This window comes from Mobula hypostoma, chromosome X1, assembly GCF_963921235.1.
Source record: "Mobula hypostoma chromosome X1, sMobHyp1.1, whole genome shotgun sequence".
Taxonomy (NCBI): Eukaryota; Metazoa; Chordata; class Chondrichthyes; order Myliobatiformes; family Myliobatidae; genus Mobula; species Mobula hypostoma.
The window spans coordinates 5,506,208-5,530,486 of record NC_086128.1 but is presented as its reverse complement, the minus strand read 5'-3'; the positions used below and the strand labels follow the sequence as shown (position 1 = coordinate 5,530,486).

At 43.4% G+C, this 24,279-nt stretch overlaps 1 protein-coding gene across 2 annotated transcripts in view; it reads left to right on the top strand.

The window, feature by feature from the left end:
- The window catches only part of LOC134340618 (formin-like protein 1), a 128,985-nt gene that overhangs the window by 37,698 nt on the left and 67,008 nt on the right, over window positions 1-24,279 (top strand). Inside the window, exons 5-9 of one of the 2 annotated variants that reach the window (XM_063038064.1) lie at window positions 2,020-2,073; window positions 2,581-2,721; window positions 5,398-5,503; window positions 8,850-8,926; window positions 9,780-9,873. In XM_063038064.1, coding sequence (XP_062894134.1) covers window positions 2,020-2,073; window positions 2,581-2,721; window positions 5,398-5,503; window positions 8,850-8,926; window positions 9,780-9,873 — 472 coding nt within the window. The remainder of the gene's footprint in view (window positions 1-2,019; window positions 2,074-2,580; window positions 2,722-5,397; window positions 5,504-8,849; window positions 8,927-9,779; window positions 9,874-24,279) is intronic. The other variant, XM_063038065.1, reaches the window with a different exon arrangement.

Below are 24,279 nucleotides of genomic sequence, written 5' to 3'. Positions count from 1 at the left end.
GGGCTGAATGGCCTTTTTCCTGTGCTGTAGTGTTTTATGGTTCTATATATTAAAATTTTTAAACCCTTTCAAGTAATTTGCTGTATATAAGTGGAAACAAAATCTAATTGATTAATGATGATACTGTGCAAAGTGTTAACATGCATGTATGTCAAATTTGCAAACTTGTAAGTACCTCTTGAACAATGAGGAAAGTAATTTTGATCAGAGCACATTAAATTTATTTTTGTTGGCTATAATTTCTACCCATATGTGTATGGGGCTGTCAAAGAGGATAACTGCAATTTATCATTAATATTGGAAAAGTTAATTTATTAATTTACATACTTAAAGAGCGCCTGAAATTTGCCATGGTCTCAGTAATTGTTCATCTATTAAACATCCTTTTATTCACTTAAGATGAGAGCCTTGCATATGTAAGCTAGCAGTTAGTTCTGTACTGAATAATTCATCTGTTTCCAAAATGTAATGAGAAACAAAGAAAGGAGAATATAGAAATTCTGTTCTGTGCTGCATTGTGACACATAAACAAGCTTGACACACTCACCACAAACCATAAAACAAATTTAAAAGTAGCCACTACATGAACTGGGTCTGATAATTCCAGCTAGCAGTGAGTAGAAGACACTAATTCAATTACTGGGTTGTGCAAGCATGCATAAACCACTTAGACTTCACTTCTGGTTTAGGCTAACTTACACACCTTACAAATAACAGCAGTGGTTTCACATTACAGTACACAAAACAGTAGGCCTTTCAGCTTTCAGTCCCTTCCCACCATGCACTAATATCTTGACAGAGCTAATCTTTGACCCCAAACTCCATGTTCCTGTCTGTGCTCTATAACTTTGATTCCCCACGGTCTAAAACCTTATTATTTCAGTCCTGAATTTGGTGTGACTTTCTGGGGTAGAAAGCTTCGAAGATTCATGACCCTCAAAGAGAAGAAATTCATCTATATCTTAGTCTCTTTATCCTGAGACCAGGGACATAACCTCTCAGAGGTTTAAGCTGTCAAGCACCCCAGCTTCCCATATGTTTCTATAAGATCACCTCTCATTCTTCTAACCTTCAGTATGTATTTGGCACAATCTATTCACTTTTATTCTCTCAAAGGATGATTCCTTCATCCTTGAAGTGAATCTGATGGACCAGTTCTCTCTTATTGCATGAGGAGATCATAGATGTACTCTGCCCTCCATGGTTGGAAAAGGACTGTAGTCAGTCCCTCTTGCAACAAAGACATAGCATTCAGTATGCCATCCTGATTGCTCATCTTCTGTGATGTCAAGAGAGGGAATGCAGAGTCTCCTGTATTGGTAGATACATAATGCAGCAACAGTCCCCACTAAACAGTATTTTACCTGTCTCTCCATTCTTACGGAATATATCTTTGCTAACACGTTTATTCTGGACCAGGGATTCCCAATCTGGGGTCTACGGACCCTTTGCTTATTGGCCATTGCTTCATGGCATGAAAAAGGGTGGGAACCTTTGTTATAGAATAATGTGCATTGGAGATATTATTAAAAGAGCTGATGTGTGCATAAATTACCATCTTTAGTTGGGAAAGAGAGCATAGAATGGTATCTTTTGACTTGATAACTGTTAAACCACATAATATTAAAGATATTTGGGTGGTGGTTTGCATTGATTTGCCTTCAGTTCCTTGACTGGAGATCAGCCAGCTAGCATCCCTGTGGCTCTGCTCTGCCACTGTAGGTACATAGATAATGTATGGAAATTAAATTAGAATTGGACAGTTGCCCAGTGGATTGCTATCACCATAAACAAGGCAGTCCATGCCGATTCATATATAGAGGACACTCCTCCGCACATGTGAGCTGATGGAGATGGTGGGAAAGAGGGGTAAAGTCAGGCTGAGACTGGGCACCTGTATTAATTCCTGGTCTCTGTGACAAAAGCATTTTTTTAAACCTTGCCCAGTCAAACTACGCAGTTCAGCTCGGTGAACCATGTGCTCACATTTCAACACTCAAATCCCGTCTTGTTTTTCAGATCTTTTAAAGAAACTGCATGGAATTTTGTGAGGAGTTTGAGTTATGTGGAAAGGTATCGTTTGCCATTCATTTTACCAGCAATGGTTCTTGGCACTGACTGGGCAGTCAAAATACTAACTCTTTCAATATAATCTGCATCAGACTTCCTTACTAACGCCAATCATTAAAAATTAAGTTATGCTTAAAAAAAGTAGTGAATGAGTGACATTAAAATGAAATTTTTTTATAATTGTTTCCATCTTATTAGATTTGCAAATTTTACTAGATTTGTAAAATGGAATAAAATTCCTGAAGCAGGGATATTTGGGTGTGCTTAAAGACAGTTATTTTTGTGAGCAACATCATCCTTCAATGCATTCCCAAAACAAGGGCGATGAATTTTTCTTTTTCCTCTTGCTCTGCTTAATACAGGGCACTGGTCTACTCAGGCCCAACCTGTTTGTCCAGTTCACTTTCTGGACCACCTAGAGTACCCGGTTCAGAAGAAGTAAAATTCAGGACTGAGAATGGTGGTCACAGTTTTTATGAGCCAGATATTTCTGTTCTTCACGTGTTTCAGGCATGACATGGAGAGTACGGATAATGGAGGAATTGCTTCTGAGAAAAGTAAGCCTTTGGATAGATCTGTAGAAGATCTCAGTAGAGGCAACTCGCCTACGCATGGGTCTTCCAGAGCCAGTGGGCGTCATCTTACTGTCAGGTGAGGAGGGTTTAAGCTGAAGAGCATCACTGGGTTTTCTTGCTTGGTTTGACATGTTTCATGCAAAGAACTAACTGGTTTCAAGTAGAGTTTAAAACCGAGGAGCTCATTTGCAGCTTAATAAAATGTCTTTGTTATCAGGAAGTTTTATACTGTGCTACTTACTGTGAAAGTGAGACTGCTACCTTTGGGCTTCTTGCTACATGTCTGCAGTGTATGACCATTCATTATGCCCTGACCAAAATCTTAATCTCGGAAAAGGGATAGTGGGACAGCGTGTGAGGTTGGCGGAGGGGATGGAACGAGATTGTGAAGGAGTGGTGTGAGGTCTTTCACCTTTGCTGCATAACAAGCAAATCAGTGCTTATTTCTCCCATGTGAGCGCATGAATTGTAAGGTTAGCAGCCCAGTGTAGATGTTGATGACCTTTCTCTTATCGGTTAAAGTTTCCTGCTCTGTGGCCGAGGGCTTGGAGCCATACCACATATTGGATGTAAGTAACAGCATCTGCTTTGGGCCACACCAGTGCAGGGCCTGTGTGACCTCTGAAGAAATCACCAATTCAGTACCAGAGTCTGGACACACTCTGGTTATGTTGGACAGACAAGATTCACTGCCAACTCTGCTCATCTTCAGGGGTTTGGGAATCTAAATGAAAAATTAGCCTAATGGGCCAAATACAAAACCCCAGCATGGAGATTGCATTGGAAGGTTCTAGAATTTTTTAGGTTGTTTCATGCATAATGACACCCTTCCCTCCATCCACAGAGTGTAAGTGTTGCTTTTTCACCCATGTTATTTTTGTATTCATGACCAGAATGAATCACTCCAAATGAGACTTTATTCCATATTTTATTTTATTTTATTTTTATTTAGAAAGGCAGCAAGGAGTAGGCCCTTTCGGCCCTTTGAGCCATACCACTCCAGCAACTCCAAGTTAACCCTAACCCAAGCATGGGAATACAACGAGGATTAACTGGCTTTGTATTCAAACATTGTCACTACTGTTACGTGTTTAGTGGCTGTTTATCCTTTCAGCAAATAACTGACTCATTTGCTTATGATTTCATTTAAAATTACTGCAACACTTAAAGTTGCTGAATAGTGATGTTAACCAAGATAACTCTCCCAAACTAAATCAAAAATAAATGCAAAAGAACTCAAGCCTTTGCATTAGTCAAGTGATGTGGTATCCTGTTCCACCAACTATTCGGTCATCCTCCAACACACACAATGGACACTTTGCCGGCTGTTGGCAGTTAATGTTCTAATCCCCCCTGTTCTTATCCTTGTGGGTGAGCCTCCTGAACATTCAGAAAATGATGTCATTGAACTTGCATTAGAAAGAGGATGACATTGCCCCAGTGGGAGGTAAGTTCTCCTGCACATGGGTAGATATTGGCTTTGCTATGTGCATCAGTGTGAGTCAATTTCAGACTGAAGATGCAGCTGAAGATGTTAGAACCAATCATGGGTAAATGAATTTTGCAACATAACTTTGGGGAAGTTACTTCACAAAGTATATTATATTGGCTTCTGCAATGTAGTTCAGTTTGCTGGCTGGAATTTGTGCATTTAAATAGCTGCAGCTGTGAGCTGAAGTGTGAATATTAATTTTTCTCTTTGTTGTTTTCATGCTTCTTGGGGATGTGTCCTCTCTCGGTGGGTACATGGAGGCAAATCTAAAGGTTACCAGAGAGCAGCGTGGCTTTTTATTCTTTAACCCATGTAGGTTCCCTCTAAGTGACTGAATCATCCACAAGCCCCCTCTGCGATGCACCTCTTACCCACAGAGCTCGCCAGTGCAATCCCAGTGTAACACATTGTTCAGTCCACACAGTGTTGGTGCATGATGTTCTGTTTAGTCCCTCGACCTCCCCTGTGTTATACTGCTTGTATTTGTTTTATGAACCTCCCTGGACTTATTGGGAATGGTAAATGAATGATGTATGTCTGGATGTATGAGGTGATGCAAGTGTCTAAGTGTCTTCAGTCCCCAATCTGGCTGAGGCCCTCTGTTGGTCAGGGTCAGCCATGAATGTTGCGTCCCTGCTGTCTACGTGACAGACAAGTACGTAAGCCAGGGCAGTACAATATGGAGAGCGAGCTGTTGATCAGAGATACCAATGTCCCAGTTTTCCAGTTACCATGGGAATGAATGCATAAACTGCACCAGTGACCTTCAGCTGTGCTGAAACACCTTCTGGCCTGGATGAAATGGGCTGTTTCCTCCTGATCACTGCTTTAGAGGGTGCCCACTTGTTCTGCAGGTTGGCCCTGACCCCTTTTCACAGTTCTGTGAAGTTCATTACCCCTTCCATTCCTCTTCCAGCTAACCTCTGACCCTCCCCCCACATATAGTCCTCCAGCAAAACATTAATTGTTGAGGGACATCTGATGAAACTGCTGACCACCCTGTGGGCAATGGCTTGATGGTTGAGTGACTCTGCACTGCCCACACGCTTTCCCCATTTCTCTTTTCCATTCTCCTGCAACAGAAGTCACCTCCACCTCCGCCATTTCACATCACATCGCGTAGCACTGCGCTAACTGGCCACTGAAACCTGATGCGTGTCCCCCAGTGTACTCCTTCCTCTTGTCAATCTCCTGTTTCAATGACGTTCAAAGGTGCACATTAACGCAACATGTAACATCTGCTTGCTATGATCGTCACAGGCACAACATGCACAGTAGGAAAGCACTGCGGAACTCCCGGATCGTCAGCCAGAAGGACGATGTCCACGTCTGCATCATGTGCCTTCGTGCCATCATGAACTACCAGGTGAGAGAGAGCCACCTGGCTCCAGGTGCTGGCTTTGGGTATTCATAATAGTCTTGATATTCATAACAATATGCACAGACTTGTCTTGTTCCTTTCCAGTTCTACAGTGGGTATTTTATGAATAATCCCTTAAGCAAGTATCCTTTGTATAGTGAATCTGGCATTATAAAGAAGATTTAATATTAATATGAGGGGTGATTGATAAGTTTGTGGCCTAAGGTAGAAGGAGTCAATTTTAGAAAACCTAGCACATTTATTTTTCAACACAGTCCCCTCCTACATTTACACACTTAGTCCAGCGGTCATGGAGCATACGGATCCCTTCTTTGTAGAAGTCGGCCTCTTGGACCTCCAGAAGTGGTCCACAGCAGGGGTGATTGATAAGTTTGTGGCCTAAGGTAGAAGGAGATGAGTTATTAACTTCAAATGTTCTGCATAATCACTCAGAGAGTTGAACTGCATGTGCATGTAATGAGAGCTGTATAACTCATCTCCTTCTACCTTAGGCCACAAACTTATCAATCACCCCTGCTGTGGACTACTTATACAAAGAAGGGATCCGTATGCTCCACGACCGCTTGACTAAGTGTGTAAATGTAGGAGGGGACTATGTTGAAAAATAAATGTGCTAGGTTTTCTAAAATTGACTCCTTCTGCCTTAGGCCACAAACTTATCAATCACCCCTCGTATGTCCACCTGTGGGGCTTAGTGAAATTTGACCCTGTACTAGCCAGAAGCTCCATGCGCCAGCCCCTGATCCGACAATGATGAGACATAGTTGGCTTTATGCTTTGAATGTAGTGATCTGTGAAACATCATTGGTTAGAGGCACTAGATAAGGCCTTGCCCTGGTTTTATGCCCAGGACAGGTCTCCTGGACCCACCTATGTTTAACGACTGCAGAGCCCTCCATGTCCTCCCAGCATCACTATTGCAACCATTCTGTGAAGTGAGTGGTCTGCGAGTGCTAACTGAGAGCTGAGGCCTCAACTGTAAGTAAGGTAGGAGGTGCTTCTCTGTCGTTATGCTGGGCGTCTGTGTCCTCCCAATATGTGTCCGTCACAAGGTGTTGGGCATGTGAAAAACTCTTTCAGAGATTAATGAGTGTAATTAGAGCAAAGGATGTCCTGGAGAGGGTGTCAATGTCGATGCTGTTATCCACCAGGGACAGTTTGGTGGAGGCCTTTTGCTTGCTTTGTAAGATTCATTCTCTTGAAATCTTCAGTGAATGAATGGCTGGTAACATAAAGGTGGGTCCCCAATTGTGTTTGTGTTGATGGCATACTGCAGCTGGAAGTTGGCGCAATCTTGATTTTTGTTTGGAGACCAGGTAGGATTAACAGTTATCCGGTTGTTCTGTAAATTAGCTCGCCAGCATGAAGCAAAAAATGCCGACGGTCTGCTGGAATCGTGATGCAACCTTGACTTACACTAGCTACATTAAAATTGAGCCCTTTATGGACCTGTTGTTTAAGGATACAGTTGTATGCACAAGCTAAAGATGAACTTCTCCAGGCAGCTTCGTTTACAAGGGATGCTTCTTTGTCCCTCTCGATTGACATTGTCAAAGGGTTTCTTCTTCTTCTTCATGTGCCTTGCGCGTTACACGCTTGGGCGATCGTGGCTTTCTGCATCAAATGATCCCATGCAGCATCAACGATATCTCGCACACTTAGATCTGTTCGTTCTTTCACAGTGTCCATATATTTTCTTCCTTGCCTTCCTCTCCTGCGTTTCCCAGGCATACGGCCTTGTAATGTAAGGCATTCTATTTCTCCCTTTCTGATGACATGGCCCAGGAATTTAAGTTTCCTCTCATTTAATGTTCTCATTAAAGATCTTTTTGTATGGGCATGTTGGAGGACTGTCTCATTAGTTACCCTATCTCTATATGATATTTTCAGCATTCTTCTAAGAAACCACATTTCTGTTGCTTCTAAGTTTCTTTGGAGTTCTGGTGTGATAGTCCAGGTTTCGGAAGCATGCAGCAAGACTGACCAGATGTAATATTTTAGTAGCCTAAGCCTTGTTGTCATAGAAATGTGTCTGCTGGTAAAAATAGGTTTAGAGAAGTTTTAAAAAAAGGCTGTGTATTGTGGTTGATGCTGCTCTCTGCACTTCTTCCTGAGTTGTCATGTACTGGAGACAAGATCCATTATGTCTTCAAGTGGACTGATCCACGCTGTGGTTTGGGACCAGCTCCTCAGTCAGTGAAGGAATGGTGGGATCGGGGTGGCTGCTGAAGGGGAGTCTTGAGATGGCATTTCCCTTGGCACACAGCAAGGCGACCTCTCTGTCGCCACTATCATATTTGTCTCCTTTCTTCTGGATAGTCCTGATTATGGTGTTAGAGGTTCTCAGCTATGTCCTCCTCTTTTCAAATAAGAGAGAATGAGGCTCTGACATTGTTTCTGCTGTCCTGCACCACCAACCCTTAGAACTTCAGTAGCTGTAGTATTTGCTTCCAAGGCCTTGCGGTTTTTAGTTAACATACAGCCCCTTGTTACTCTGAGGTGTTGGATGGTCTACTATAGAATGGAACCAAGGATAGGGTCATGATTGAGGTGTTCTTCAAAAGTGCTCTTTCAGTAGATGCTGCTAACCTCGCTGTCTTTCATCTGGTCTTTGATCTCTGTGAGTTACATCCTGATGCTTGGGCTTTGGATGCTTGGTCAGTGCAGCATCCATGCATGACGTGGTTCTGTGAGATGCTGAGTTTCCTGTACTCTGTCTACCTCGCCCCTGGGTTCTCGAACATGACAACTCAGGAAGAAGTGCAGAGAGCAGCATCAACCACAATACACAGGTTTATATATATATATATATATAGAGAACTTTGATGAGAGCCTCTGGCTGATTGGCCACCAGCTCCAGGTTGGCCAACTAGTACTAAGTAAGTTATCTCTGGGGAGACCACAACTGCAGATCTGCTGCCATAACTCCAGGTCAACGTTGGCACTTCCTAACTGCCACAGTACATAATGTGGGAAATGAGCCAATGAAAGGTTCCCAAGCCATAGTTTAAAAACATTACACCCCAGCCCTAAAATGAAACTGAAATGAATATCTGAAACACTTGTGAATTACTGTGAAATCATCCTCAGCTCAGTTACATGAATATGAAAGTTGACTTGACTAAATCTATTACAACATGTTTTAGGTCTTCCCTACTGGCAAGGTTTCTAAGAATGTAATCCAAATTATCTCATTCCATGCTCTGATTGACTTACTGAGTATTAGGAGGGCCAGCTGTTTTTATTTTAATATCCAACATCAGCAATATTGTAACATTGTATTCCTCAATGCTGGCAGTCACTGTTGGTCTGTGCTTGATTCCTTTTCTAGTCTGGTTTCACCCTGGTGATGGAACATGAGCAATGTGTGAATGAAATCACCCTCAGTTTGAACAATAAAAATGCAAGGTAAGAAATGGTGAAAATATGATCTGCACCAATGTGATACAAAAGCCAATGTATATTGCAATCTCACATTTTCCAGATGTCAAACTGAACTAATCTCAGGTCTCCAGTCTCTGGATTGAACCAATCCAATATCTCCTAGATTTGGAATGCAACCAATTCCAGGCCACCTAGCTCTGGGATTCAACCAATTCCAGGTCTCTCAGCATTGGGATTTAACTAATTCCAAGTCTTAAAGTAACAGGATTGAACCAATCTCGTTTCCTGGATCTGGAATTGAATCTCAGAGCCTTCCACGGTGAAATTTTAAAAATGACGGCATGGTAGCATAGTGGTTAGCACAATGCTTTACAGTACCGGTGACCGGAGTTCAATTCCCACCACTGTCTGTAAGGAATTTCTACATTCTTCCCGTGACTGCGTGGGTTTCCTCCAGGTGCTCCAGTTTCCTCCCACTGTCCAATAACGTACTAGTTGGTAGGTTAATTCATCATTGTAAATTATCCCATGATTAGGCTAGGGTTAAATCAGAGATTGTAGGGTGACACAGCTCGAAGGACCAGAAGGGCCTCTATGTCAAAATAAAATTTGAAAAATAAGACATTTTGAGTGAAAGTTTTTCGTTTGTAACATGGTGTGTCTTCACACAGACTGGGCTGGAGACCATTAACAACTACCGGAGTGCAGCAGGCAAGAAATACCAGCCTTGTCATCAAAGAGTGGGTGCTTTTGAGAAAGCTCCTTGTAGACGTCTGTCACTGACTTGCTATCTTGTTATCTTAGTATGCCCTGAACTTGCGGGAAGCCCAGTCTGTTTGTAATATGATTGGAGGTTTACCCTTTCTTCCACTTGCAGGACGAAGGCGCTGGTGTTGGAGTTGTTGGCCGCAGTGTGCTTGGTGCGAGGGGGACATGACATCATCCTTGCAGCCTTTGAGAACTTCAAAGAGGTAGGAGTCTTGTCTGTCAGTGTGTGCACAAGATAGCATCTCCACCAATATTTATTAAACATATTTTGGTATGCTCAAGTGTTTACAGTTTATACTTGGCTGTGATAATGTTCACGTTTAAAATGCTTTGTGTGTCCTGTCTCTGTGCACTTCCTGCACTGCAGATCGTGATGCAAATAGGAGAAGGCTTCATCTGTTCAGTCCAAGCTTAATTTTACTCAACCATTGCTGACCGCTATATATTCCAAAGCAGAGTGGGTGGGAGGCAGATCTCAACACTCACACTGGTGTGCATGTGGTTTAATCATGGTATTGAATTACACTAATACCTCACCCTTCTAAAGTGCCCCTTCCAACAGGGCAAAGCAGGCATTAATATCTAACTCTCACAAAATGCTGGAGGAACTCAGCAGGTCAGGCAGCATCTATGGAAATGAATAAACAGTCAATGTCTTGGGTTGAGACCCTTCTTCAGGACTGGAAAGGAAGGGGAAAGATGCTAGAGTAAAAAGGTGGGGGATGGGAAGGAGACTAGCTAGAAGGTGATGGGTGAAGCCAGGTGGGTGGGAAAGGTAAAGGGACGGAGAAGAGGAATCTGATAAGAGAGAAGAGTGGACCATAGGAAAAAAAGGAAGGAGGAGGGGCACCAGGAGGACTGTCCAACTAACTAGGCAAATAACTTGTCATGCCAGTTTTAGGTTGGAACTTCCACTAGACCAGCGAGGCCTTAGCAATAGGCTGTCTACATCTGTGGTGTAAGGGAAAGATGACGATTTGAACTTTTGACTTTTTGAGCAAGGAACCAATGGCAGGGACCTGGGGATAGAGCAGGTAGGTGTGATGAAAAAGAGTCAGAACAGATCCTATGGGCCAAGTGGCCTGCTGCTTCCCTGTTCCACTCCATGATGTGTGTCCAATTAAGCCTTACAGCCAATGGGCTTTTTTTGAAATGGGAATCTGTTTCTTTTATTGGTAAATGCAGACCCTGGCAGCCCAAGACCCATGATGAATTATTCAGTTTTGGTGAAATAAGGTGTTGACAATGTTGACATGAGGTCCCTAATGTCCAAGTTAACAGATTGCTGCTTCAGCATCTCAGAATCAGATTCTGATTTATCATCAGTAACATAAATGATGTGAAAGTTTGTTGTTCCACAATGAACATATGAAGTTCACCATTGGTCAGTTCAGCCCAGTGCAATAGACCTGACTATAGTGTGGATGGGTACACCTCAGCACCCTTGTTCCAGAAGTACATATAAACCCTGTCCTGTCAATTCACTCTGGATCGAGTGAGTTTTTGTCTCTCAATCTCAAGTGAGTAACCTTCTGATGAACTGTGGCTTCTAACCATTCCACTGCATCTTCCCCAGCCACACTTTGCTGCCTTGTAAACTAATCATAATGTAGAAGATTGAATATCAAACAGCGATCGGCCTTTGTAAAGAGGATGTGGGATAAGAAAAGGTAATTAGCAATTGTACAGCACATTGCACTTTCAACCTGGCAAGGAGAGAAGCAGCACAAATCCCTCTGATATTCTGTAGTTCATTTGGAGAGGTTCCAGGCTGTAGTGGTGTGTTGCTTTTTGCAATCACTCTGGACCAGTTGTCACAGTTGCAGGCGGTTAATGATTGGAATGATTAGCTTCCAAGTTATCTGTCTGAAACGCTGAGAGTGTGTGCACCGCCCACGCATTCTGCATTTAGAACCCTTGTGCTGTTCAGACCCTTGTGCTATTTTTAAAGAATAAAATACAGCAGATGGCTTTGGTGGACAGGGAGTGGTTCTTGATCTTTGACCTCTGGAATGAAGTTTAGCTGATGCCTGACACTTGTCAATGATTCCATTACCTTAACATTAGTCACAGTTAACAAATGGGATGTGGAGGCCAACTGTCCCCACTGCTCTGCATGCGCGTTAACTGCAGAGATCGTGGAGAGTGGGTGTGGGTTTGTTTCAGCGTAGGGGGGTGGTCCCTCTATGCCCTCATTACGTGGCTGACTGCAGAGGTTTGTACACTGCTGAGGGATCAGGACACTGCCTTTAGATGACTCTAAGGTAAGCAAAGCCACACTCTCCTGTTCCATTGGGAAGGCAAAGTGTGAGTACTCACAGAAAATCCATTTTGACACCAGGGACACACGCCACATGTGACAAGGTAGACAAACTATAACCAATTACAAGTCCACCCTGACTCCTCCTTTCCTGATAGGCTGAATGCTTTCTATGCACGATTTGTCCAATTGAATTATGTGACATTGAGGAGGAACGGACACCCTCTTTGGCCATAGTCGAGGTGCAGAGGACCATAGCCAGGGTAAACCCATGCAAAGCTGCGGGGCTGGACGGTGTGGCCCAGCTAACAAAGATCTTAATGGATATCTTTTATATCTCTGAAATAGTCCACTGATCCTGCAAGCTCCAAGGCAGTCACCATCATTCCAGTGCCCAAGAGAGCAACGGAACTGGCCTAAACGATTATGGCCCAGTGTTGACTTCAACAATCATGAAGTACTTTGAGGGGCTGGCGATGGATCACATTGGACCAGTTCGCCTACAGCTCAAACTGGTGCACTGATGATGCCTTAGCCTTGGCCCTCCACTCTGTCCTGTCCCACCTAGAAAACAATGCCTCATACGCCAGAATACTGTTCATCGAATTCAGCTTGGTGTTTAACACCATCTTCCCTGAGAGGCTGGTGGGTAAACTGTTCTCATTGGGACTCAACACCCCTCTCTGTAACTGGATCTTGGACTTCTTGATGGAAAGACTCCAGTCAGTCTGAGTTGGCAGCAACATCTCAAGCTCCATCACGCTGAGCACTGGTGCCCCCCCCCCCCCAAGACTGTATGCTCAGCCCACGGCTGTTCACACCGCTGACTTACGACTGTACTGCCAGATCCAGCTGAAACCACATCATCGTTTGCTGATGATACTACAGTGGTCGGCCTCATCATCAACAGTGATGAGTTGGCATACAGAGAGGAGGGTGAGAGGCTTGTCAAATGGTGTGAGATCAACAGCCTGAGTCTCAACGTGGACAAGATAAAAGAAATGATTGTGGACTCAGGTCACCCACTCTCCATTGCACACCAATGGCTCTGCTGCGGAGAGAGTGAAGAGCATAAAGTTCCTTGGTGTGCACAAAACGGATGATCTAATCTGGACCCACAACATCTCCTTGTGAGTCAAGAAGGCTCAGCAGTGTCTACACTTTCTGAGGAGACTGAGGCGTGCAAGGCTCCCTGCCCCCCTTCTAACAACTTTCTACAGGAGCACCGTCGAGAGAGTCCTGTCTGGCTGCATTGTTCTGTGATGCAAGGCATCGGACTGCAAGATCCTACAGAGGATGGTAAAAACCACCGAGTGGATCACTGGGGATCCCCCCGCCATGCAAAAGAGATGGTTGTTGACTTCAGGAGGGCACAGAGCGACCACTCTTCGCTGAACATCAACAACTCCTCCATAGAGATCGTTAAGAGCACCAAATTTCTTGGTGTTCACCTGGCAGAGAATCTCACCTGGTCCCTCAACACCAGCTCCATAGCAAAGAAAGCCCAGCAGTGTCTCTACTTTCTGCGAAGGCTGAGAAAAGTCCATCTCCCACCCCCCATCCTCACCACACTCTACAGAGGTTGGGTTGAGAGCATCCTGAGCAGCTGCATCATTGCCTGGTTCGGAAATTGCACCATCTCGGATCGCAAGACCCTGCAGCGGATAGTGAGGTCAGCTGAGAAGATCATTGGGGTCTCTCTTCCCGCCATTACAGATATTTACACCACATGCTGCATCCGTAAAGCAAACAGCATTATGAAGGACCCCACGCATCCTCATACAAACTCTTCTCCCTCTTGCCATCTGGCAAAAGGCACCGAAGTATTCGGGCTCTCACGACCAGACCATGTAACAGTTTCTTTCCCCAAGCCATCAGACTCCTCAATACCCAGAGCCTGGACTGACACCAACCTACTGCCCTCTACTGTGCCTATTGTCTTGTTTATTATTTATTGTAATGCCTGCACTGTTTTGTGCACTTTATGCAGTCCTGGGTAGGTCTGTAGTCTAGTGTAGTTTTTATGTTGTTTTACGTAGTCTAGTGTTGTTTTTGTATTGTTTCATGTAGCACCATGGTACTGAAAAATGTTGTCTCGTTTTTACTGTGTACTGTACCAGCAGTTATGGTCGAAATGACAATAAAAAGTGACTTGACTATATTTGACATTTACTGGGAGCATTGTATATGAAGAGCCTAAAGCATTTTTGAAGATCCCTCCCACCCATCCCACAATCTCTTTGACCAACTACCGTCTGGAAGGGGGTACAGAAGCATCAGGACTAGGATAGCCAGACTGGAAAATAGCATCGTCCCTCAGACTAATGGATACCCTGCCACCACTGAAGCCTCATCACTAGGACAGCGAGATCTTTACTGTTTACCCGTGCTGTGCTTTACGACATGCGTTATACTACGTGAATTATATTTTATTAACATATTTATAACATAATATTTTGGCTTATGTGCTGTGTGTGATATATGTTGTGCAGAGGATCTTTGTTTTGTTTGGTCGTGTAAGTGTATAGTCAGATGGTAATAAAATTTAACTTGAACTTGAAAGTGCCTGTGTTGTATTTTCCTAAGTAAAGTTGGTAGCTTGTAATGAGACAACCCTCCCATTAGATTAGAGCTTGGTTGTTGATACCTTTGGCTGTCTTCAGATGAAACAAAATAGAATGTCTTGGAATGATATTGCTCTAATAATGTTTATTTTTTCCATTGTTCCGTTGATAAACCCTCAAAGCAACTTGCATTCTTAAGAAGAGTTCAAAATGAACCCAGCTGCAGTCTATTCATTTCTGCTCCACTTCCTTGCATGCATACTGAATCAGTTTTGGGTTACTAGCGGCTGAAGGGTTGATATTGGGCTGGATATCAAGAGAACTGTGATCTATCCTGAATGAAACGTAAGATGCAATAAGCAGACTGCTGAAGAAACTCAGCAGGTCAAGCAGTATCTTTGGAGGGAAATGAACTGTCAATGTTTTGGGTCAACACCCTTCATCTGGACTAGGTTTCAGCCTATGAGGTGTTGTCACTATGGTAGTGTCAGGAAAGTGGAAGCTCCCATGAAGAATAACTGCCAAGCCCAAATATTCTGCTCTGATAATCTCGATTTAAGGGGAAACCTTGATCAACTCCCTCGGCACTAGACCAGCTAGAAAGAGGCAGAGGGGTAGCCTCATGAAGGTAAATACAGTACTGTGCAAAAGTCTTAGACAGATATATATAGCTAGAGTGCCTAAGACGTTTGTACAGTACCGTTGTAATTTTATGTATTGTACTGTACTGCTGCTGCAAAAAAAAAACAAATTTCATGACATATGTGAGTGATGATAAACCTGATTCTGATATGGGTCTCTATTGTGAACTGAGAGTAGGAAGGGGACAGGGAGAGGGGAATCACAGTTGGGAAAGGAGAGGGAGAGGGGAGGGAGTGGGAAGCAGCGAAGAGACATTCTGTAATGATCAATAAAACAATTGTTTGGGATCAAATGACCTCGCCTGGTGTCCCAGGGCTGGGTGTGTCTGCACCAATGCCAATCCCCGCCCCTGGCATTCCGTCTCTGCCACCTGTTCCACACCCCTCCCACGGCACTCTGCCCTCGCCATTGCCAAAGACTTTTGCATAGTCTTTGTATAATCATGAGGGACAAAGATAAGGTGGATAGTCACAGTCTTCTTCCCAGGGTAGGGGAGTCTCACACTTCATAGTAAAGGTTTGAGATGAGGGGAAAGATTGAAAGGGAACCTGTGGTGCTAATTTTTCACATGGAGGGTGGTAGATATGTTGAATGAACTGTCATAGGAAGTGGTAGAAGTGGGTACAGTTACAGCGTTTAAAGATATTTGGACAGGTTAATGGAGAGGAAGGATTGAGGGAACATGGATCAATCACAGGCAAATGGAAACCAGCTCAGGTAGGATGAGTTGTGCCGAAGGGCCGGTTTCCATGCTGTATGACCCTATGACCCTAACTCACTCTGAGGCCTTCTCCTGCTTCTATCTCCTATGACTTGACATCTGCAGCACATAACCACATGCACTAATCGGAGAAAGGATTAAAGATTAAACTTGACATTTAACAGTTCCAGTTGACAGGCGTGAAGTATGGATGCTGTGTCAAACACTGAGGCAGCAAGAAAGAGCTTGATCTCGTGGTTTTAGGCCCTCCTGAACAAAGGTCGTTTGAGCCTCCTCCTCTCGCCACAGGAACTGCCTGACCTGCCGAGTATTTTCAGCCGTTTCTGTTTTATTTCATATTTCTAACAGCCTCAATGTTTTACACACTAATCTGTTCAGGTTTAGAGTCGCTTATTCACTGTTTTTTGTTTGATTGGCTGAGTCTTGGCCCTGCCTTAGTGGGTTGCATTTAATCACTGTGGTTGCTCAGCAAGTGAAAGATCAATTGATCAGCATGATTGCTGAGGGGATAGCCAAGCTGGAAGTGTTCGAGCAGGCACGGCTACTAATTGGAAATAGACTCATTCACAGCAATAACAAAAGGGCAAACACTGAAAAGATTTCAGTCCTTGTGATGACTCAAGCTTCTTGGAGAAATTGAGAGCTCTATTTCTCATTATTGATAAGGTTCGAGTCATAAAGATGTAAGATTGATAAAGGTCCAGTCATAAAGATGTACGATTGATAGAGATACAGCACGAAAACAGCCCCTTCAGTCCTCCGAGCCCACCTTGACCATCAACCTCCCATTTACACTCATTGTAAATAATCACTTTTTTATTCTCCTCACATTTTGACTAACTCCTCCCAGATTCTACCTCTCACCGACACACTGGGGCCAGCTTACGGTGGCCAATCAATCTAAAAATTGTGAGCTTTATCTCGTCTTCTGTTCGTCAGCAAGAGGACGTTCATGATTGCAGTCCTGTCAGTATGAGGATGTCAGTGATTACTAACATCAGTCTGTCCAGGATTCTGAAGAATGTGCCTGAAGAGATTGTGGAGGGATTAGTAATGATCTTTCAAGAATCACTGAATTCTGGAGTGGTTCTGGAGGAGTGGAAAATTGCAAATGTCACTCCGCTTTTTAGGAAGGGAGGGAGGCAAAAGAAAGGAAATGATAGACCATTTAGCCTGACTTCAGTGGTTGGAAAGATGTTGGAGTCCATTATTAAGGATGAGGTTTCTGTATATGGTAAAGCAGGCCAAAGTCAGCGCGGTTTTCTTCAGGGGAAATCTTGCCTGACAAATCTGTTGGAATTCTTTGAGGAAAGAGCAAGCAAGATGGATAAAAGAGAATCTTTAGATGTTGTGTAAATGGCTTTTCAGAAGGCTTTTAACAAGATAAGAGCCCGTGGTATTAGCATGGATAGAATATTGGCTAACTGGCAGGAGGCCGAGAATGGAAATAAAGAGAGCCTCTTCTCATTAACTGCCAGTGACTTGTGGTCTTGGGACCGCTACTTTTCATATTATATATCAATGATTTGGATGAATAAATTGATGGCTTTGTGACCAAGTTTGTGCACGAAACAAAGATAGGTGGAGAGGTGGGTGCTGTTGAGAAAGCAGGGAGTTTTCAGAATGACTTAGATTAAGAGAATGGGCAAGGAAGTGGCTGATGGAATGTAATGTAGGGAAGTGTCTGGTCATGCATTTTGGTAGAAGGAGTAAAAACGTAGACTATTTTCTTAAAGGGGAGAAAATTCAGTAATCAGAATTGCAAAGCAACATGGGAGCCCTTGTGCAAGATTCCCTCAAGTTTAACTTGTAGGCTGAGTCAATGGTAAGGAAGACAAATGCAATGTTAGCATTTATTTTGAGAGGGCTAGAATATAAAAACAAGGATGTAATACTGGGTCTTTAGAAGACATTGCTCAGAGCGCACTTGGAGTATTGTGAGCAATTTTGTGCCACTTATCTGAAAAAAAGATATGCTGACATTGGGGAGGATCCAGAGGAGGTTCACGAGAATGATCCTGGGAATGCAAGAGTTAATGTATGAGAAGTGTTTGATGGTGTTGGGCCTGTACTCTCTGAAGTTTAGAGGAATGAGGGGGGATCTCATTGTAACCTACAGAATATTGAAAGGGCTAGATAAAGTGGATGCGAAGAAGATGGTTCCTATAGTGGGGGAGTCTAGGACCAGAGGTCACAGCCTCAGAATAGAAGGCCGACCTTTTAGAACAGAGATAAGGAGGAATTTCTTCAGCCAGAAGATGGTGAATCTGATAAATTCATTGTCATAGATGGCTGTGGTAGCCAAGTCATTTGGTATCTTTTAAAGCAGAGGTTGACAGGTTTTTGATCAGCATGAGAATGAAGTTGAAAGGGATAATGTGTAAGTCAGCCATGATTGAATGATGAAGCAGACTTGATGGGCTGAATGGCCTAATTCTGATCATGTTTTATGGACTTACTACCTCAGTGAAATTTTGATCGGTGACATGGAGTGATTGGGAGATGTGTAGCTTGCTCTATGTAAATTTGCTGCAGTTCAACCTGTGTTACAGAGATTACATGCTGAAAGAGCTTTATTGGCTACAAGGCACAGTGGAACAAGGTACTATACAGATGCATCTCCTAAACCCGCATGGGAGCTGTGCTCACAATGAATTGTAAAAATATCTTTTAACATGTCCTGTCTGTTGGTTACATAACACTTTTGATTAATTTTAACTCTACGGTGCTGAATGTGCTACTTAATCACACACTCCTTGCTTTTGCAATATCTCCCTTGGTTTTGATGCTATCTAGGCCCACTTGGGCATTACTTCCCTTAGTATCTCATTCCCGTCGGTTCCATCAGTTACTGTATTGATCCGTCCTCTTGCAGCACATGCATTTTCATTACTGCTTCTCCACATTAGGTGTCTAAGAATAGCAAGTTTCCCGGGTGAAGCATGACCAGTTTTCTGTAAAAATCAGCAATGAATGTTGCTGGACCAATGACAATTTTTCCAGATCAGATGCATTGGGAATGTTGCCCTGGAAGTTGCTGTGTGCTGTTGGATGTGCCTGTTGGTTGGCACACTCTGTAAATTCACGCTCCTGAGAAGTCCCAGCTTAGGCCAAAAACTACATGCTCAAGGCTCTCCCACTTTGCCTCGTCCACCATACAATGCCTCTATTCCTCCAGCATTGATTTTGACCATCAGATCCTTATCCACTCTTTGCTTCCCAGACACTCAGACTCTACCCCCACTCCCTGATCCAACCCTTGACCAAGGTCCTGGCCTGAGTCTGATCCTTGACTCAAGCCATGAGTCCATCTCATCTCTTTCCTGCAAATTCCTAGGTCAGCAGTTGGTGTTTGTGAAGACTACATAATAAGCTCTTTGCAGTAAAGGTAATTAATGCATGTAACTGGAACAGTGTCACCATTGCCATACCTGTAACCAGCCACTGAATGCTCTTGACCATACAGTATTGACAACATGTGGGCAACATTGCCCTCTGCTGACAGACTCGTGTAGGAACGAGTGTCTCCGCCTCGTTGAGAGTGGAGCAGCTGCTTGTGTCTTTACACCTCAGCCTAATACCTGGTTTCAGTGACCAATCATTGCAGACAGTGCAGTGTTATGTGATGTCATGTGAAGCAGTGGAGGTGATTCCCATTGTGGGATTCAGGCTGAAAGGAGGAGAGAAATGGGTCTCGGGAGTTTTAGTGCACAATGTGCTGGCATTGGAGAGGGTCCAGAGGAGGCTTACAAAAGTGATCCCAGGAATGAAAGAATTAATGTATGAGAAGTATTTGATGGCTCTGAGCCTGTACTTGTGATTAGAAGAATGAGGGGGATCTCATGGAAACCCATCGAATATTGAATTATCTAGATTGAGTGGATGTTGAGAAAATGTTTCCTATAGTGGGAGAGTCTAGGACCAGAGGGCATAGCCTCAGAATAGAAGAACGTTGCTTTAGAACAGAGATGAGGAGGAATTTCTTTAGCCAGAAGGTGGTGAATCTGTGGAATTCATTGCCACAGATGGCTGTGGAGGCCAAGACATTGGGTATATTTAACGTGGAGGTTGATAGGTTCTTGATTAGTCAGGGCAAGAAGGCAGGAGAATGAGGTTGAGAGGGAAAATAAATCAGCCATGATGATTGGATGGCAAAGCAGACTCAATGCACCAAACGGCTTAGTTCTGCTCCTATTTCTTATGGTCTTGTGAACAGAATAGTTGGTGAGGCAGAATGCCGCGTCGCCTGATTAACACAAATGCTTGAGTTCTTTTGCATTTATTTTTGATCTAGTTTAGCTGAGTTATCTCAGTTAACATCACTGTTCAGCAACGTTAAGTGTTGCAGCAAGCAAATGAGTCAGTTATTGGCCATAAGGGTAAACAGCCACTAAACGAGTAACAGTAGTGATAATGTTTGTATTCAAATGTCAGTTAATCCTGGTATTTTTACTATTCTGGATTTTTAATCTCAAAGAGTTATAGACACAGAAAAGGCCATTCAGCCCACTGTATCCATGCTGACCATCAGGCACTTTTCCATATGGATCCTATTTCAATGAACAAATGTGGACTCGTTTTAGATTGTGCACAATATCTTCATATTCAAAGCCATATTCTCCAAAGTGAGATGCAAAATTTTCATGAAATATTTTGCCAAGCAGATATTAATCAGTTTAAAAAATAAGTAGGTTTTTGGAATGTTTTTGCAGTTAAAGTTGAAAAACTCAAGTTCTAAAACAGTGACAGATGCCTGACTAAATGTGAATTACCCTAATGGGCCAAATACAAAACCCCAGCGTGGAGATTGCATTGGATGGTTGTAGAACATTTTAGGTTGTTTCATGCATAATGACACCCTTCCCTCCATCTACAGAGTGTATGTGTTTCTTTCTGTCATCAATAGTTCAAAAACAATTTGGAAAACCACCCTGAAATGTAGGCAGGGGCATATCTACGGAAAATAGTGCCTATGGCAATCACTGAAATTGTGCCCTAGTCCAAACATCTGACGCCCATCTTTTAGATAACTTTACCATAATATCAGCTCAAAAATACAAGTCAAACTCATTAATCTTCTAATTCACAAATTATGGCACTACATGAAAATTATAACTGCACCTTCCTTGCTTTCACTGATGCAAATTGGTCTATGATGTGATCAAAGTCAGTTTTTTCAGTTTCTTCTCTTTCTACACTCAGCAGAGCAAGACCACAGAGTCTGCCTTGACCCATGGAGGCTCTCAAATACGGAAGTATTAGTTTTAACTTGCTGAATGATCTCTCTCAGCTGGCGATGGAAACTGCGATGGTTAGCATTATCTGAATAGCAATGCGAAGATTGGGGAAGACACTCATCTCCATACTGAACAATAAGTTCAAGAAGCTCTTCAGGTCTTGATATTTTCATGTTGACCCGCTTTGATAGCAACATTCTGCAATCCAAAATTTCTTCATACAGCTGCTGTCCATCAATATCAGAGCTGTACTATTCGCCCAAATTTTCACACTTCTTCTTTAGGTCGTTACAGTCAGCGCCGTAACACAGTCCCTCGACATCGAGAAGGAACCCAAACTTGGCGTCAGTGTTGTGCAAACCAGCAAACCTTTCGTCCATTTCTCTGTGAAGACGGTCGAGTGTTCCCTTCGTGACTCTTTCCATTTCTTCCTTAGCTGTTAACCCAGCGTCTCTCGAGTTCTCATCAGCCGTTCGTTTCTTTCGTCTCTGACGTCTTTCAACTTCAATATTCCATTCTTGACAGAGACCGACTCCTCCTTCGAGTGACTCACTGACCAACACTTCTCTTTCATCATAAAAATGATCTCGGAGGGCTTTCAAATCCAGGGCAGCATCGTGGAAGTTCATGCTAGGATCCTGCAGTCTCTTTTGAATACGCTCAATGCGAGTGAGTACTTTGTTCCAAAATCCTAGCAAAATCAGAAAATTGTAACTGAACATGCGGTTGTACAGCTGCCTTGCATCACTTCTTGTTTCACTGGTCTTGTTTCATTGTCTATCACGTCCTGGAGAACTTGAAGTATCTCCTCAAGGTACTTGTTGACAGGCTTCACTGCTTCTGTCCTTGCACTCCACCTGGTTTCAGACTCCAACTTAACAGTGACAGGCATGGTGTTTTTGAGTTTTTTCCCAGCGCTGTGTTGAACGAGAGAAAAACACGTAGAGATCTTCTGCATCTGCAGAATTCCTGTTGTTTGCGTAGAGATCTTCGGTGGTTCCAAAAAACGTGACCATCATTGTACCTGCTTGGCTGCATGTACACCCACCAAGTTGAGTGAGTGATTTTCGCAATTCACAAACACTGCCAGGTTGTTTTTCTTACTTATTCTTTGACGAACACCACTTCTGTGTCCAGCCATCACAGCAGCGTTGTCATAGCACTGTGTCCGACAACCTTGTAGGTCCATTTTGTCCTCCTCTAGCTATTTCAAGATGTGTTCAACCAAGCTCTCAGCATCCTTTTGGCTTATCTGGATAAAACCAAGGAAGGACTCTCTAACACGAACTGTTTTCCTCTCAAAATCAACTTCCACATACCTCACTACTTCTGACATCTGCTCACGGTGTGCCTGATCAGGAGTCGAGTCGAACATGAGACCAAAGTACTTGGCTTTATGAATGCTTCTTAGTGAACTCTGGTGAACAGTGGATGCCATCATGTGGATGAATTCGTTCTGGACACCCGGTGAAAGATAAGACGTGGATCCAGGATGACTTTCCAAATGAGTGAGGTGTTCTTTTATGACAGGGTCAAAGATGGCCAGTAGTTTCAGTAAGCCAAGGATTTTTCCACATTGGAGTCATCGTCTAGTTGAAGTGATTCCCTGTGTCCTCGCGAAGCCAGGTTCTGAGTCGCAAGGAATTTTATGCAGTGAAGGATTCTTGTCAAGATATCACACCACTTCTACTTTTCCTTTTCAATCTGTGACTGAAATACCGCGTCAATAACTCCTCTGTTTCCAGCTAAATTTCTTTCCATTTCTTTCCACTGTGTGAAGCAATCCCGATGATTCTTGGCATTTTCATGAACACTAATCCTTTCAGGTGCTTTCCACTGGTTGAATCCACTTTCCTGCTCCAATGAGGATTGATGGTCTGACCGGGAATAGAGAAGACAACAGATAAAAAAATGCAAATTTTTTAGAAGGGGAATAGACCAGCCATGAGCGAGTCACTTCCTCACCACGACCATTTCCCAATTTCCTCTTGAACCAAGTTTTGTTCATTGAACGGTTATTTGTTGGTAGGAAAGGCCTCTCACTGTTCTGGAAGTACTTCGAACCCAGCTTTATTATTTCTGTTCTCAACGCGTCAGGCAGAATTGCTTTTCCAGTATCCTTGTTGGACTTCAGAAGTCCGGTGTCATGCTGTTCAATCACTTCTGGTATGACAGTTCCAGGCTCTTTGACACCATCCAGTTCACTAGGTTCAGTGTTGTCAGGTAAAACCTCATCAATAAACTCAACATCACCACCACCACCATCGTCTTCCCCTCCTGTCATGTCCACGTTCTCTGTGGCAGCCTCACTCTTAATCTCATCATACTCGGATTTATCTGACTTGACTTCCTCCTCGGCTTGTGACGCATTTGTACTTGATCCACTTTCGGATTCTAGCAAACTTGTAACAGGTGCAGGCGACTCCATGGAACGTGTCGAACTACTTGTTCTGGGCTTTTCAAAGAAAGGCATGAAGAACTTGCTCGACTTCTTGGCTTCATCTGCCTCCAACTTTTGTCTCTTTGGCCCCACTTTCCTCCTTCGTGAAGAAACGTTTCATGGTGGTCTTACACAATGTTCTGAAATAAGGCCACCCTAGTGCTTCCCACCCATGATAATCAAAGACAGATCATACATCTGAAGAAAATTCTTTTTTCATTATCCGAGGATGGCTTGTTTAAGTTTAATAGAAACTGCTCAGTGGCGCCCAGGGCACGTGCCATACCTGCCAAACCTTAGATACGCCACTGAATATAGGCTCGGGAAAGAAAAGATGCGGAAAATTTTGCTGTCGGGTTTCAATCAAGGTTCCAGATTACTACATTGTGTAGTTACCTCTTAGAAATAGTGTTATGTGGACGTGGATATCGTTCTGCCACAGTCCACAATATGGACCATGTGCAAGCAGGTAAGATTGGATTGGATTGGCATCAGGGTCAGCACAGGCATTGTGGGCTGAAAGGCCTATTCCTGTGCTTTACAGTACTCTGCTATGTTCTGTGTTCAAAACCCCTGCAATATTTCTTTTCCTTTTCATGTCTCACCTTTGTGGGCTCTGTCTAGTTTTCTCACTGCTTCAGTAAAGCAGCAGGTATAATCAAACATTCCTCTCACCCTGGTCATTCTCTCTTCTTCCATCTGGTAGAACACTGAAAGTATGTGCCAACAGGCCCAAGGACAGCTT